Genomic DNA, 16,006 nt, shown 5'->3' with positions numbered 1-16,006 from the left:
TTTTTCACATTTACGACTGTTGCAGCATCCCGATGGACACCTGATCAAAATTCAGATGCTTGGAAACTGACTCTTATTTATGACGGTTGCAGTGTCCCAGCATCATGTGATTGCTTTTTGCAACCTTCTGACAAGCAAAGTCAATGGGGAAGCCTGATTCACTTAACAACTGTGTTACTAACTGAACAACTGCAGCGATTTACTTAAAATGATGGCAAGAAAGGTCGCAAAATGGGGCAAAACTCAACTGTCTCACTTAGCAACATGAATTTTAGTCTCAATTATTGTCATAAGCTGAAGACCATCTGTTACATTTCCCAGAACCTGCAGATGAAGACAATTCCATTTCTTGTTTCTCTTCCTCTTAAGTAGTTGCCTCTTTCAACTTTCTTTCATCCAATTATGAGATTATCCCATCAGGTCTCTGCAATAGCCATTAAAATCATATTTGTCTTCCTGTCATGTCATAAGAGTTCAAGGTCATTTTGTTTCTTTCCCATATTCTATCAGGTAATTGGCTTCTTCTTTGATTTATTCTTTGATTTATTACAGCAGGGCACAGATTTCTGTCTGAAGTTCTTAATCCTGGGTTATCATTCCCAATTCCCTCTTTAAAGCATCCAATTGTGATGCAATTCAGAAAACTCCTAATTCCTAAGTCTTTCTCTGTGCAATCCATCATGGTCTAAGTAGACCATCATGCTGGTAACACACAACATGTTCCCAGGAACTAAATCCCTCCTGTCAACACCATGTCCATGTCCAGCTACTTTTCTGTGATATTTATCTTTTATTTCCCTTTCAAATCTTCTTCTATAAACTGAAAGAATGGATATAAACTAAGAAGAACCTTTTAAAAAATATATTAGAATGATAGATTCATTTCAAAACACTCAGCTAAAAAGGAGGCATTCAAGGATTTCTTTTTTAAGAGCAATGGGTGGAGAGTTTAATGCCCTTCAGGATCTAATTCCTTTGTTGGCCACAGCAATATTACCCAATGTTCTCTTTAAATACTACATTTATAGAGCCCTATTTAACACTTAAATATTTGCTTTCACTTGGGTGCTGACTGCAAACATGCAAACCTAAGCACGTCCAGAGTAAAACCAATACCACCCTAGCAGGCTTTGCTTAAAAAAAAAAAAAAATTCCGTATGAAACTACTTTTGTTAGTTTGACTGAAGTCACACACAAAAAGAGTGAAACTTTCAAAATGCCAAGAAATGTTGATCAAACAAACAGATTAGAAGACATGGGGGAGGGAGGAGGAGGAAGTGGAAATATATACTTTCTTAATTAGAACTTCCAGACATGCAAGTAGGGCACCATCAATCATGCAGTTACCAAAACCTTTGGACATTTTTAACACTTCAGAGGCCTAAAGCAGCTGTCCCCAACCTTTGCCACTTGCCGGCCTGGGGGGGAAGGGAATTGGGCCACACAAGTGGCACATGCACCCACACAGCTCTTGCGCGAGTGGTGGACTGGCACATACACATGCGCAATTGCCTACCAGCCAGCTGCTTGTGTGGCCCAATTCCAAACAGGCTACAGTCCAATGGTGGCCCACAACCCAAAGGTTGGGGACCCCTGACCTAAGGGACAAACGGTCTTCCTTAAAACCTGTAGAAGGCGAAAATGTTCATTTTCTTCTTAAAAACCCTACCACAAAATGGGTCTGTCTAGGCCAGGGTTAGGCAACCTGGCTCTTTTATGACTCGTGGACTACAACTCCCAGAATTCCTGAGCCATAGTGTGGTCCTCAAGCTGCAATGCAAAACCTTTCACATAGTTTCAACTTACAACCACAACTGGGCCTGGAGTTCTGCTGCTAAGCAAGGCAATTGTTAATTGAGCCACCCCTGATCTTACAACCTTTTTTTACCACAGCTTTTAAGTTAATTACCTTGGTTATTAAATACAAGTGAATCCAGCTTTGGCCATTGATTTTTTCAGAAGTTGTCTTAGAACAGAGGTCTTCAAACTTGGCAAATTTAAGACTTGTGGACTTCGACTCCCAGAATTCCTTAGCCAGCTGTCTTAGAAGGTTTGCAAAGGGCAATTATGTGACTCCAGGACAATCAGCTACCATAAATGTTACAAGTGCCTGAATTTTGATTACATGACCATGAGACGCGGCAACAGTTATAAGAGCGAGAATCTATCATAAGCCACTTTTTTTTGTGCTGTCATACAGGTAGTCCTCGATTTACAACAGTTCATTTAGTGACCGTTCAAAGTTACAATGGCAATGAAAAAAAGTGACTTAGGACCATTTTTCACAGTTACGATCTTTGCAGCATCCCCCTGATCATGTGATAAAATTTCAAATGGATCATACTTACGACCGTTGCTGTGTCCCAAGGTCATTTGATCACCTTCTGACAAGCAAACTCAACCGGGAAGCCGGAGTCACTTAACAACCAGGTGACTAACTTACCAACCGCAGTGATTCACTTAACAACTATGTCAAGAAAGGTTGTAAAATGGGGCAAAACTCACTTAACAAATGTCTCACTTAACAACATAAATTTTGGGCTCAATTGTGACTGCAAGTCGAGGACTACCAGTAATAGGAGCCATGGGGGCACAGTGGTTAGAATGCAGTGTCGTAGGCTAACTCTGCCCACAGCCAGTTCAATCTTGACAGGGCCCAAGATTGACTCAGCCTTCCATCCTTCCAAGGTCAATAAAATGAGAGCCCAGATTGTTGGGGGCAATATGTTGACTCTGTAAACCACTTAGAGAGGGCTGTAAAGCACTGTGAAGCGGTATACAAGTCTAAGTGCTATTGCTATTTCAAAGAGTTATTAAAAGAATGGCTGTAAGTTGAGGATTACTTGTATGTGGCCCTCAAGTTAATGAACCTTGCTCCCTCATGCAAGATTGGTTCATCAAGCACACATCAAAAAATGACATGATTATTTTATCTTAATTAGATAATACATCACCCAAAATGGATGGCTCCAATAAAACTACAGACAGGCAATTAGCAATAGCTGGAGATGAGATAAAAGGCAACTTTGTTTTGAATTAATACAAAAAAAAAGCTATGCTGAATTCATTCAATACATTTGCTAGGATTGCTTTCCCCCATTTGTCATATTAAGAGCTATAATCTGAGCTCTGCAAAGTACACCTATGTTTCTAGGGTGGACAAGCCAGATCCTTTCTATACATGTTGGTTTATTTGCATCAGTCTTCACCAATCTGGCTTTTAAAACAAAAAACAAACAAACAAAAAAAAACCCATCTATCCTACTATAAAAAACCTTTCACTAGCTGTTCCCTTCTTCTCCTCCTGTCCAAAGAGGCCTATGGGTTGTAAATATTTCAGTTATATTGCAACGTGCTGGTGGTCCCACACAAATCTTTAATGTTGGAACATGAACTTGTTGCTAAAAAGCTGTGAGCCACCACCATCATCCTCTTCCTTCCCAAAGTAATTTGTCCTTGCATTTTATTAGTGCAATGCATCATCCCAGCACCTGCTTCCTCATATCATGCAGACTTTCCCTCTGACCTTTGATTCTAAATACTTGCAAGTATTAGGAAGGAAGGAAGGAAGGAAGGAAGGAAGGAAGGAAGGAAGGAAGGAAGGAAGGAAGGAAGGAAGAAAGAAAGGGAGGAAGGAAGGAAGGAAGGAAGGAAGGAAGGAAGGAAGGAAGGAAGGAAGGAAGGAAGGAAGGAAGGAAGATTGATTGTAAGATTGCACACCAGATTTGGGTGTCCTTGGGAAAGAAGCCTTTCCAATGTACTACTACCATCCTCATGAAAGGACCACTCTGAGGTTAATTATTATTATTATTATTGTTGTTGTCACTTTAAATGTAAACCAATCGGCATACATCAAAATGAAATTTTGTGCACCACCTCCGATATACGCTCCTTGTTTGTGGCCAGCTCACGCTTCAGATCGCCCATTTTAGTCTCTAGGGAGCAAATAATGGCAAACAGGACAGATGGAAACAGCCCTCCATGTGGATTAGCCCTAAAATTAGCTTGTAAATTTTCTGGAAGATATTCTATGCTGTGCTGAAAAATTACCCCAATCTCAAAATATTCTGGTTAACATTTCAGACTGCACCTCTTTTGCAAAAAAAAAAAAAGAGCCAAGCACAACAATTTGTAGATTTATTCCATTTGTGCTCTGGATACAGATAGTCCTAATTTACGATTGGTAACTTAATGACAGTTCAAATTTACAATGGCCCTCCCTGGGGGTAGGGATTCAGATTCCAATGGCTACTCCCCTGTGGTCACAACTGCATTTGGCAATTGACCCACAGATATGGTTGTTTGCAGCGTCCCACAGTCATGTGACTGTATTTCACATTATTTGCTGAAAACCGGCATTTATGTCTGGTTTTCAGAAAAACTGGCCTAAGAACTAAGGAGAAACTTCCTGACAGTTGGAACAATTAATCAGTGGAACAATCTGCCTCCAGAAGCGGTGAATGCTCCAACCCTGGAAGTTTTTGAGACTGGACAGCCATTTGTCTGAAATGGTGTAGGGTTTCCTGCCTGAGCAGGGGGTTGGACTAGATGACCTCCAAGGTCCCTTCCAACTTTATTATTATTGTTATTATTACATTATTATTATTATTATTATTATTGATCATCACACAATCAGCCAGATGTTCAGACTGGATTTGGCATTTTGTCTACCTATCGAGTCCTTACCCAGGACCTGGGATAGGCAGATGTGGATGTTGATGGTATTACAGGTATCGTCACAGGATGGAAGCAGTTCCTAGTAAGGCCGCCTTTTGCAATTGACTAATGGCGAATTTGTCAATGCCAATGGTGTTCAAGTGGTGCTCCAGCTGTTTTGGGATTGCACCCAAGGCGCCTATTACTATTGGTACTACCCTTGCTTGCTTTTGCCACAGTCTTTGTATTTCTATTTGTAGGTCTTTGTATTTTGTTATCTTCTTCAGTTCTTTCTTGTCTATTCTGCTGTCTCCAGGCACTGCCATGTCCACTATCCAGACCACCTCCTCCTCCTCCTTTCTTCTTCATCATCATCATCATCATCATCATCATCATCATTATTATTCTTATTATTTAAATGAACTACACGCGCTAGGGCCTTAAGTAAATCTCTTTCAATCGCTTGGCAATCTTTCAGAGGTGCACCAGTGGGCCCACCGGTGGGGCAACTGAGTGTGCAGAATGAAATAAGGAGAATCGAAGTGGCTCCTTACCCACTGCAGCAACGGACCTAAGCCCACAAGGCTCCCTCTTCACTCCCTAGAGCACAGGTGTCAAACTCAGTTGTGTCACGTGATATATTGTGACATATTGCAATGTTTTTTGCCTTTGTGGAGCTGGGGTGGGCGTGGCCTGTGTGTGATGCATCCGGCCTGCAGATTGCCAGTTTGACAGACCTGCCCTAGAGAGACTTAAAAAAATGAGCTGTGAAAAACTATGCAGAAATGCTTACAGAAGCAAAAAGCAGGTTTTCTCTGTCTAGGAAGCAGAGATAGCATGAGAAAGAAGCTCAAGCTGGATCCACCCTTATTTACTAATATGAGGAAGGGAACAGTCAGCCTTCCAAAATATTATTATAGCCTGTGTCAATTAAGTAGAGTTTATTTATATTCATTCAAATTATATCATTTATATGGCCACCCATCTCACACAAAGATTAAAAATGCAAAAAAAAAAAAAAAAACAAAAAACCCAGGCCTATAACCCTTCGTGCCCAAGGATAAAACCCACTCACAGAAGAAAAAAAGACACAATGGTAATAGCAAAACTCATTTAGCCTCCTGACTCAAACACCTGGGGAAAGAGCCAGGTCTTCTTAGTGCAGGGGTCTTCAAACTTGGCCCTTTTATGACCTGTGGACTTCAACTCCAAGAATTCCTCAGCCAAGCATGCTGGCTGCAGAATTCTGGGAGTTGAAGTCCATAAGTCATAAAAGAGCCAAGTTTGAAGACCCCTATCTTAGTGCCTTACAAAAGGCTAATATCAACGTTGCTAATATCGGATGTTTTTGCATTGACACCAGATGGAAATGTAGCCATCTTTTACCTTTTGCTTTTAGAGTTAGATGATGCTAGGAGGGGTGTGTGAACGAGAATTCAGCTGGACATAACAACACTAAACCTAGTGTGAGAAACAAGGTTATTGTAACCAGAGCTGATAAAGAATTGGCAGGCTGGAGAACTGGAGAGGAAGCCCTTGCTTGAGCTAATTGGGGAATGTGATTTATGACTGTTAATTGGAGGAGGGAATTGTTGTTTGATACTATGAGCTCAGGGGAGGGGAGGGGAAATCTCATAGGGCAGACCCTGTCACTGAGAAGGCCAAAACCCTGGGGGAGCTCAGCATGATGATTTGAAAGGATCTGGAGCCTGCTTCCTCTACTACAGGTGACCCCCGACTTACAGCCAGTCACTTAGCGACCCTTCAAAACTACAACGGACCCTGAAAAAGCTACTTACAATCTGATTTGAACTTCCGACATCTGCCCTGCCTGCCACCCCATAGTCACACATTTTGGGTGCTCTGCAACTGGCTGGCATTTATAACCATTTGTAGTGTCCCATGATCACGTGACTGCGATTTAGCACATATTTGCCCGAAACCGGCATTTACTTCCAGTTTCTGACAAAAAGCACCCCATATTGAACAATGGGTTCGCTTGACAATCACAGGATTTGCTTAATGACTGCCGCAAAAAAGTCGTAAGACCTCTCACAGTCATGTAGTGGCCCACTTTCCTTCTCGCCATCAAAATTTTTAGCTCAATTACGGTCGTAAGTCAAGGACTACCTGTAGATCTGATGGGGTAAACAAAAACAATGGGAAAAGGGGCGCTACAAATAGCTTAGTCCTATGTTGTGTAAGTTCAATTCTAATATATGGAATCTGTTTTGGTCCTTGCCTATCTCAAAGGGCTGGCAACAGTCATGAAAGTGTGTACTTTTCCTTCCTTCCCTCTTTTGTACATGCATATGATGTCACACGCAAAAGGTCCAGACCTGGTATTGTGACATTACAATGTGCATATTGTCAGACTTCCTAGATCCACCCCCAGAATGTTTTTTTTTGCTATTATAATTAGAGCATCAGAGTAGTTAAAAGTAGACATGAAATCTGATAAAAATAAAAATAATTAACCATTGTTGATAAGAAAGACACCAAACAATTTTTAATAGTGGATGTGATAGTACCAGGAAACAGCAGAATAGAAGAGAACTGCAAAAAAAATATATCAAAAAATACAAAGACCTGCAAATTGAAGTAGAACGACTGTGGCAAAAGGAAGCAAAGATTGCAATCCCAAAACAACTGAAGCATGACTGCAACACCATCATCAGCACTGACAAAATCCCCATCAGCCAATTGCAAAAAGCAGCGTTACTTGGAACAGTTTTCATCCTGCTACAGTACTTTCAACACTATCAATTAATGATATCTGCCAATCCCAGGTTCTTGGGAAGGACTTGATAGGTGTATAAAATGCCAAATCCAGTCTAAAAATCTGCCCAACAGTGAGACCAATCATAACAATGAAAGCAGCAATAAAGCCAGAGAATTTGAGAATCTCAAATGCTTTTCAAGGTCTTCTTCATCAGAAGTAGTTAAAGGCAAACAGTTCAAAAGACTTCACACATTATAAAATGCAAGGCTTTAATACCACAAAACAGAGCAGGCCACTTGATAATTTTACTTATACAGTAGTGGCCAAAATTGTGGAAACTTTTTGAGAAAAGTGTGCAGTAAAAATGCCACCTTTGGTTAAGTTTCCACCAATTTTTCTTCTAATTTCTTTATAACTATAGCCTTGTTCACTTAATACTACTATTTTACATCGCTTTCTGGGCAACCAGTCAACTCTTTGCACCATTACTTTTAATTTTATTACGTTTTACAAGCTCACTCAATGAAAGAACACAAAAAAACCCAACCAACTTGATAGCGATCACATCACACCTCACAAATGTCCTCCTCTCAGCTTCAATAGATGACATTAGTAATTGAATCCTACTGTGATCTGATTGGCTCAATGCCAAAACAAAATGGCACCCAATTGGCTGTCTAAACACTCATGCTCATTGGCTACAATCAGATGAAAGAAAGCTTCCTGATATCGACCTAAGCAAGTTGTGCTTCCTTTTTCTGGTTATTTGGCTATAACCTTTCATAGAATACAGTACAGATAATTGAACAAACTTTGTTGCATTACATTCTTGATTAAATTATCTTTCCGTTGATATATAATTTTATGGTACTACTCCCCAAAAAAGTGATGTTATTAGCCATCAAACCTCAAAAATACACTTTTCCCAAAAGATTGCCACAATTTTGGCCACTCCTGTATTTAATTTTAAAGAGGCGCTTGCCATTCCCCGCCAATATCTCTCCCCACCCCCACCCCTCAGCCTAAGGCCAAAGAATTAATGGAAATTACAGTGTGGACTAAAAGTCAGGCCCAGAGATAATTTATTATAGAAATTATATTATATGTTTTGAACTCATTACCCTTTTCTTGTAAGCACTTCCTTATTCATTTGACTTATGAACTTTAAACATTCCTAAGTACAGTAACTGTAACACATTCTCTGAAAAAAAATTAATTAGTAATGCTAATAAAAGACAGGTTGATCTATGGGGCCTGACTTTCAGCATATCCTGAATAGAGGCACAGAGTTAAATATATAAATAGAAAAGATTCACATTAAGAAGCCTTCTGAGGAAGGCCCTGGGCAGGGCTGTTTAAGAACAGGAAAAACTTGTGATTTTTTTCTCCCTTCCATTATTATTTAGGTATCTTTAGTAAGTTGTGCATTTGGAGTAATTTGCAGCAGAAATGTCTCAAATGGACCACACTCCAAACCCCTTGTTTTGAGGTGTTTCCCTCTCTTCAAAATATTAAAGACAAAATATTAAGCTGGTATATAAATTGTGCTGGGGCAGTGTTTCTCAACCTTGACAATTTTAAGGCATGTGGACTTCAACTCCCAGAATTCCACAGCCAGCATTGCTGGCTGTGGAATTCTGGGAGTTGAAGTCCACATGCCTTAAAATTGTCAAGGTTGAGAAACACTGTGCTGGGGAAAAGAGAGATTTGAGCGCCCTGGACAGGTCATCCTCATATTATGACCATAACTGAGCCCAAAATTTCTGTATGTAAGCAAGACAGTTGATGAGTGTGTTTGCCCCATTTTACAATCTTTCTTGCCACAGTTGTTAAGTGAATCACTGCGATTGTTAAGTTAATCATATGCTTTTTAAGTGAATCTGGCTTCCCCAATGACTTTGCTTGTCAGAAGGTTGCAAAAAGGGATCACGTGACCCTGGGACACTGCAACCATCATAATACATGCCAGTTGCCAAACTTCTGAATTTTGAACATGTGACCATGGGGATTCTGCAATGGTCATAAGTGTGAAAAATGGTCAAAAGTCTCCTTTTTTCAGTGCCTGAAAACTTCCAGTGGTTGGTCACTAAATAAATGACTGTACGTTGAGGACTACCTGTATGAGTTTCATTTAAGAAACAAGATTTTTCTCAATTTATGAAATTTATTTTGCATAGGAAAGTTGAACCTCTACCTTCTCTGCCCAAATTTAGTTCTTCACTATGGACCAGCCACCTCTCCTTTTTTTAATTGGTTAAATGGGAATTTAATTGGCTGCCAGACATATATGCCAAAGGTCTCTAGGGAGGAGAGGGCAAGATTAATTAAATGGCATGGGCAAAAGTGAAAGAAGGAAACGGATAATCCTCCGCATTTGCAAGGGAAATTTTTAGTCCTAATACAGTAGGGTTGACAGAGGTGTTTATCATCTGGAAATGTCAGCAAAGCTATTTGGTTCTGGGGATCAACTTGCTCACTGTCAACAGGACACATAAACAACATCTGATCATTTATGGACTATGGACAGCAGCCTGGCCTGTAAAAGATTTTCAAAACTTCCTGTTTCCAAAAGTTGATTCATCAGCCGAGAGATTGAATCTCTACATATATTTATACAATCGCCCTGAGTTCCACTGATTAAATGGCAAATTTATAAATGTCCATGCAAATACATAGAATAGAAGTTCTTCTAGGTATAGTTACCTGCAAAATTTATGCAACTTTGATTAGTATGTATGTTTCAATTAATTCCTAAGCAAGCAGAAGCTAATCCAACCTCTATATCAGGGGTGGCAAACTGCCGGCCCACGAGCTGGTTTCATCATACCGGAGCTGCGCCCACCCCATTGCCGGCAATGGCAAAAAAGCTCTGATACATGTGATGTCATGTGACGTTGCGAATTTGACATGTCTGCTCTATATGTTACCAAGTTAAATAATTTAAATTTGTTAAGATTCAAATTTAAGAGAATTATGAATAACCAGGTGCCAAAGTTTAGAAAGCACTTGTTAATTCACTACTATTTCTTTTTTTTACAGTAAAGTTGTTAATAAACTGCAAAGTGATGATTGAGACATTAGGTTCAAAAATAGACCGTTCTAATCTCTCCCTTTGGTTTTGCTGTTTAGTCTACTTTCAGCATTTACAACCATTTCTTTAGCCACCCATTGGAAGTTATAACAGCATTGAAATCAATGACTTATAACCAGATCTCAGGACAGCTCAAGCCTTCCCAAGGTCACATGATCAAAATGCAAGCACTTGGCAACTGGCAGGTACTTATGACGGTTGCAGCATCCCAGAGACAAGTGACCACCATTTGCGACCTTCCCAGTTGACTTTTGACAAGCAAAGTCAATGGGAGAAGCTGGATTCTTTCAGCAACCACGATCCATTTAATAACTACAACAATGGACTTAACAAATGGAAAGAAGGTCATAAAACTGGGCACAATTCAGTTAAGAACCACCTTGCTTAGCAACAGAAATTTTTGTCCCAGTTGTGGTTGTAAGTCAGGGACTACCTGTCTGAGCTCCTCTAAGCAACTACGCATTTAAAAATGAAATCGTTAATTCTCACAAAACAAAGGAATGCTATTAAAAAAACCCGCTCTAAATGTTTCCAAGTAGCAACCTCAACCGTGAGAAATATAGGTAGTCCTCAATTTACAAAAGTTCATTTAGTGATCATTCAAAGTTACAACAGCATTGAAAATAGTGACTTATGACCTTTTTTCACACTTACGAACACTGCAGCGTCCCCATGGTCACGTGATCAAAATCTGAACGTTTGGCTGATTCGTATGTATGACGGTTGCAGTGTCCTGGGGTCATGTGATTTACCTTTTGCGATCCTCTGACAAGCAAAGTCAGTGGGGAAGCCAGACTCACTTAACCACCATGCTACTAACTTTACAAACTTCAGTAATTCACTTAACAACTGTGGCAAGGAAGGTCGTAAAGCGGGGCAAAATTCACTTAACAAATGTCTCGCTTAGCAGCAGAAATTTTGGGCTCAATTGTGGTCATAAGTAGAGGACTAACTGCAGTGTTAAAAAAGGAAGTTACATGGAACTGTTGAAGTAAAGGCAAGATCTGGAAGATCAAAAAATATCTGGAGGTATCAAATGCCAGCCAGATTTGCTGAAATGACCTGGAAATTTTAGCTAACTTTGGAGATCCTGTCCACAGGACAAAGCTTATACAATGGGGATCTGCATGGGATAATTGCCAGAAGAGAAATTTCTCTAATCTCAACACAAGAAGTCACAAGAATCCAAAATATGTGAAATAAAAGTTTAATAACACTGAAATATTTTGGAACAAGCTGTTTGAAACTGATAAAATAAATTTAAACTGTTCGGCCCTAATCACACAAGAGAAAAAGGCTTTAGGCATCTTTGCCAATCATTAAATATGGGATGAATCTATTATACTTTGGGACCGGTGTTAATGCCAGTGGCACAGAAGTTACTGTACAAGTGGAAGAGACAATTGATTCTACTAAGTATCAAGAAAACCTGGACATTAGTGTTCAAGTCAATGAAGAAACAGAAGATGAAAAAAGTTGGATATTTTAGCAGGACAATGATCTGAAATCTATCTCCAAAACAATCTTGAAACATTTACTTATTTGAAAGAAAACCAAAGTTTCTAAAATGGCCTCTACTGTCCCCAAACCTGAACCTGATTAAAAATCTGTGTGGATAAATCAAATATGCAGCATGTGCAAAGAAATCTAAGAATATTTCTAAATAAGGGGGGGGGGATTCCAAAAAGAACAGAGAAAAATTTAATTGGCTATAGGAACATTTGCAAGTTGTTATTTCTGCCAAAGAGCGTTTTACAAGGTGCAGTCCAAGCTTCTACACTTAGTTTATTCATTATTTTCATTATGAAGCTCTTTACAACAGCACGGAGATATATTCAATTTTGCGGAAATATGTCATGTTTAGCCTTGTATCATGGAGGATTTGTCAGCTTCTGTTCTCTTGCAGATTAATGAAAACATACGATTTGACTAAGTGCTATTTGCACACATCCTCTGGTGTGGGGTTTTAAGGCAGAAATCTTCACCTTCTCAAGCACACAATCTTTACCATCATCTTGCAAAATGGGATTCCTTTTTTAAGTTGTGAATTTACACAGTTAATAATTGGATTTTCCATCTCTGTATCTGAAAAAAAAATCAAAGTTTGCTATCCAGAGGAAACAAAACAGCAGGTGGCTTGGAGAATAGAGTCAATTATCTACTGCGTTCCAGGAATTCTAATGTGCAAGTTACAAATGACCAGAAATTCTAATAATAATACACACATTACTGTACGTGTGGTTTGCAAAACGTATGGTTTGTGGTTTTGCATTGTATGAACAGGGTGCAAACATGTCTGGCTTTCTCACAAAGCTTTGACACCTTCTAAAGCCTCACGAGAAAGCCATACATGATTTGAATGAGGCCACGCGTGGCTTTGGAAAGACCTGGTGGAGCCAGCATCTACCTTGCAAACTGCCAGGCTAGGCTAGGCCAGGCCACGCCAGCCTTGTCAGCAGTGAGAGAAAGAAAGAAGATAGTGATGGTCATTTGGGTGTGACAGGTCCAGCATGCTGAGTGGAGCACAGAGCTGGCAAAGAGGACAGTGTGCAAGGCGTCCAAAATGGTGGGTGGGAAGAACCAAAAAGGAGGCAGAAGATGGAATCACAGAGTTGAAGGGATCTCAGAGGACTTCTAAGACAGGGCTTTTCAACCAGTGGTACGGGTACCACCTGTGGTACATTGACACCTGGCAGGTGGTACGTGACCATCCTAGAAAAATGATAGTGGGGGAAGGAAATGAGCTGAACCGGTGGCAGCACCGCATAAGCCTGAGCGAGAGATGGCTGGAGCTGCAGGGCTGCCAGGGCTCAGCAGAAGCGCCAGGATCAGCACCAGGCTGGTGCTGATCCTGGTGTTTCTGCTGAGCCCCGAAGAAGCACCAATCAGCTGGAAAGCAGCACTGATCCTGGCACTTCTGCTGAGCCCAGAAGAAGTGCCAATCAGCTGGAATGTTGCAGCTTCTCCAGGGTCCTGTGATTTACATTCAGATGCTTGGCAACTGATTCATGATTTATGACAGTCACAGTGTCCCAAGGTCATGTGAAGTGACCAAAACCTGCTGCAACCACCCAGCAGATGGGAATAAAAATCAAACACCCACCCCCCACCCCGCCAATCCTCAACAGAAATGCTCACAACAATGGAAACCTCAGGCAGGAGGAAGAGCGTCACCGGGTGGGCAAGCAGGTGTCTTGCTCAGCTGTGGCTTGGGGAGCACTTTTTTCAGTGCCACTGTAACTTCGAACAGTCACTAAGCGAACTGTTATAAGTCGAGGACTACCTGTACTTTATCACTTTTTTCCTTTTTTTTTTGGGTCATCAAGTTTTTGACACCTTGCTAGGCAACTGGTGGTATTCGGATATTGCCATATCCAAAAAGTGGCACAATGGGTGAAAAGGTTGAAAAGCCCTGGTCTAAGAGCCGTGGTGGCACAGTGGTTAGAATGCAGTATTGCAGGCTAACTTGTCGACTGCCAGCAGTTCGTTTCTGACCAGCTCAGGTTGACTCAGCCTTCCATCTTTCTGAGCTTGCTAAAGTGAGGGCCCAGATTGTTGGGGGCAATAGGCTGACTCTGTAAACCGCCTAGAGAAGACTGTAAAGCACTATGAGGCAGTATATAAGTCTAAGTGCTATTGCTATTCTAATCCAATCCCCTGCTCTGCCTTATCTGACCAAAGCTTAGGAATGGCTTGGATCGGGATGAGTCCTTGCCTAAGACAGGTGTGATTTGGTTAATGACAGCCATGATGACTTCCAGGATTGCCATTGCTAAGCAAAGCAGCCATGCCACATTGCATTTTACAACCACATCACTTAGCAACAGAAACTATAGTCCCGATAACCAGTATAATTCGAGAACTAGATGCCATTTATTTGTATTTGGGGCAAAGCGCTTTACAAAGCTATCAAAAAGGACATGTACGGAGAGAATTATTTTGCTCTGGAAGACAGCATCTTATTTCTGAAGACATTTTTCAAGAAGCAAAGATTGTATGTAATATTTGGGTTTGAATTAAAGCAGTGTTTTTCAAACTTGACAACTTTAAGATGTGTCGTTAGGGAATTCTGAGAGTTGGGGTCCATGCTTCTTAAAAGTTGTCAAATATGAAAAAAAGCTGAGTTAAAGCAAACCAACCAGGGAATATGAATCTATCTATATATATATATATATGAAGACTTACCTAGCCGAAGTTCCCCAAAGTTGCCGCATCCGATTTTCTTCCCAACACGAAAATTCGGCCCTACCATTAAGACTCCGGAGTTGGTCCCTGCTGTTCGGCTCCCGTGAGTGCTCCGGCTTCCACCCGTTTTAGACATTCTTCTACTCTCCTCGTTTTCCCCTTTCCCTCCTCTCTTATCAAAATCCATAAGTTTGTGATACCCTGGCCTCTCCACGGTTACACCGCTGCCATACAAATCCCAACACGGCCAAAACTTGAGGAGTGGCTGGGAGGGGGTCGGGGGAGGGGGAGGGGAAGGGGAGAAAAGACAAAGGAGGAATTAAAAAAGCAGGGCTCTTCTTGGTTAATAAACCATTGCGGATGCCGGAGATGTAGGAGGGGAGGGTGTGAGGGGAGACGTCTCCACCCACATGTGCTGGGCTAGTGGAACGGTTGTCCTCTGGGCTGGTCCGCGTGGACTCCAATCAGCAGCACCTCCCGTCGGATGCTCCTTGGTGAAGACAACATGGCGCAGAAGCGAATTTTCCAGGGTGACTCTTCTTTTCCAAGCTGGGGAAAACGGAGAGGAAGAAAAGGTGGTCAGGTTATTGCATGTGGCAATCCACCCCCCCCACACACACACACCCCTTTTAAAGAAAAGCAAAAGGTAAACAAGCATCCAGATTAGAAACTGTTTCAGGAAATGGGTGTGGGTGGGGATTTTTTCTTAAGGAAAAAAATCTGTAAGATTGCAGAATTTTGCAGAATTTGGATGATCTCATCCCTGAAATCTCAGCAAAATCACAAAACTACATCTCACTTACTGCGGCTATGTCAGGGGTAGGTAACCTTGGCTCTTTTATGACTCGTGGACTTTAACTCCCAGAATTCCTGAGCCAGCCATGCTGAGGGGAAAGGAAAAAGTTGAAGTCCACGAGTCATAAAAGGGCCAAGGTTGCCTACCCCTGGGCTATGTCATGTGGAGGAATTCACTGGAGAAAGCGACTATGTTTGGAAGAGTTAGCGGTAAAAGGAAACCAGACCTCCAAAGAACATGGTGGGTGGGCACCATCAAAGATGACACCAGCCAGAGAACAGGAAAACTCAAAGAAGCAGTGCAAGATTGGAAGACATGGGGAGACCTGGCCCACAGAACTGCCAAGAGTTGGACACAACTGCATGGATAACATCATCACCCTCACAAATCTCAACACCCTCACCTGAAAGCTCACTATCTTGTGCGATAATACTGAAATCTCGTAAGATATCAGCGTTTTTAAATTCATTTATTTTATTTTAAAATTCCGCAAACATTATTAAAGTATATACCAGTTTGGTGTCATGGTGCCGGCTGGGTGACTCTGAGCCAGCCA

At 41.2% G+C, this 16,006-nt stretch overlaps 1 protein-coding gene across 4 annotated transcripts in view; it reads right to left on the bottom strand.

The window, feature by feature from the left end:
- The window catches only part of CSNK1G2 (casein kinase 1 gamma 2), an 87,959-nt gene that overhangs the window by 32,197 nt on the left and 39,756 nt on the right, over positions 1-16,006 (bottom strand). For all 4 annotated transcript variants that reach the window (XM_039328459.1, XM_039328458.1, XM_039328461.1 and 1 more), the window contains one exon: positions 14,655-15,203. In XM_039328459.1, the coding sequence (XP_039184393.1) occupies positions 14,655-14,841 (187 nt within the window). In that variant the 5' untranslated portion in view covers positions 14,842-15,203. The remainder of the gene's footprint in view (positions 1-14,654; positions 15,204-16,006) is intronic.

This window comes from Crotalus tigris, unplaced genomic scaffold, assembly GCF_016545835.1.
Source record: "Crotalus tigris isolate CLP2741 ecotype Arizona unplaced genomic scaffold, ASM1654583v1 scf7180000024379.1109085, whole genome shotgun sequence".
NCBI lineage: Eukaryota > Metazoa > Chordata > Lepidosauria > Squamata > Viperidae > Crotalus > Crotalus tigris.
Note: the sequence above shows the minus strand (reverse complement) of the source record. Positions and strands in the feature narration are given on the sequence as shown.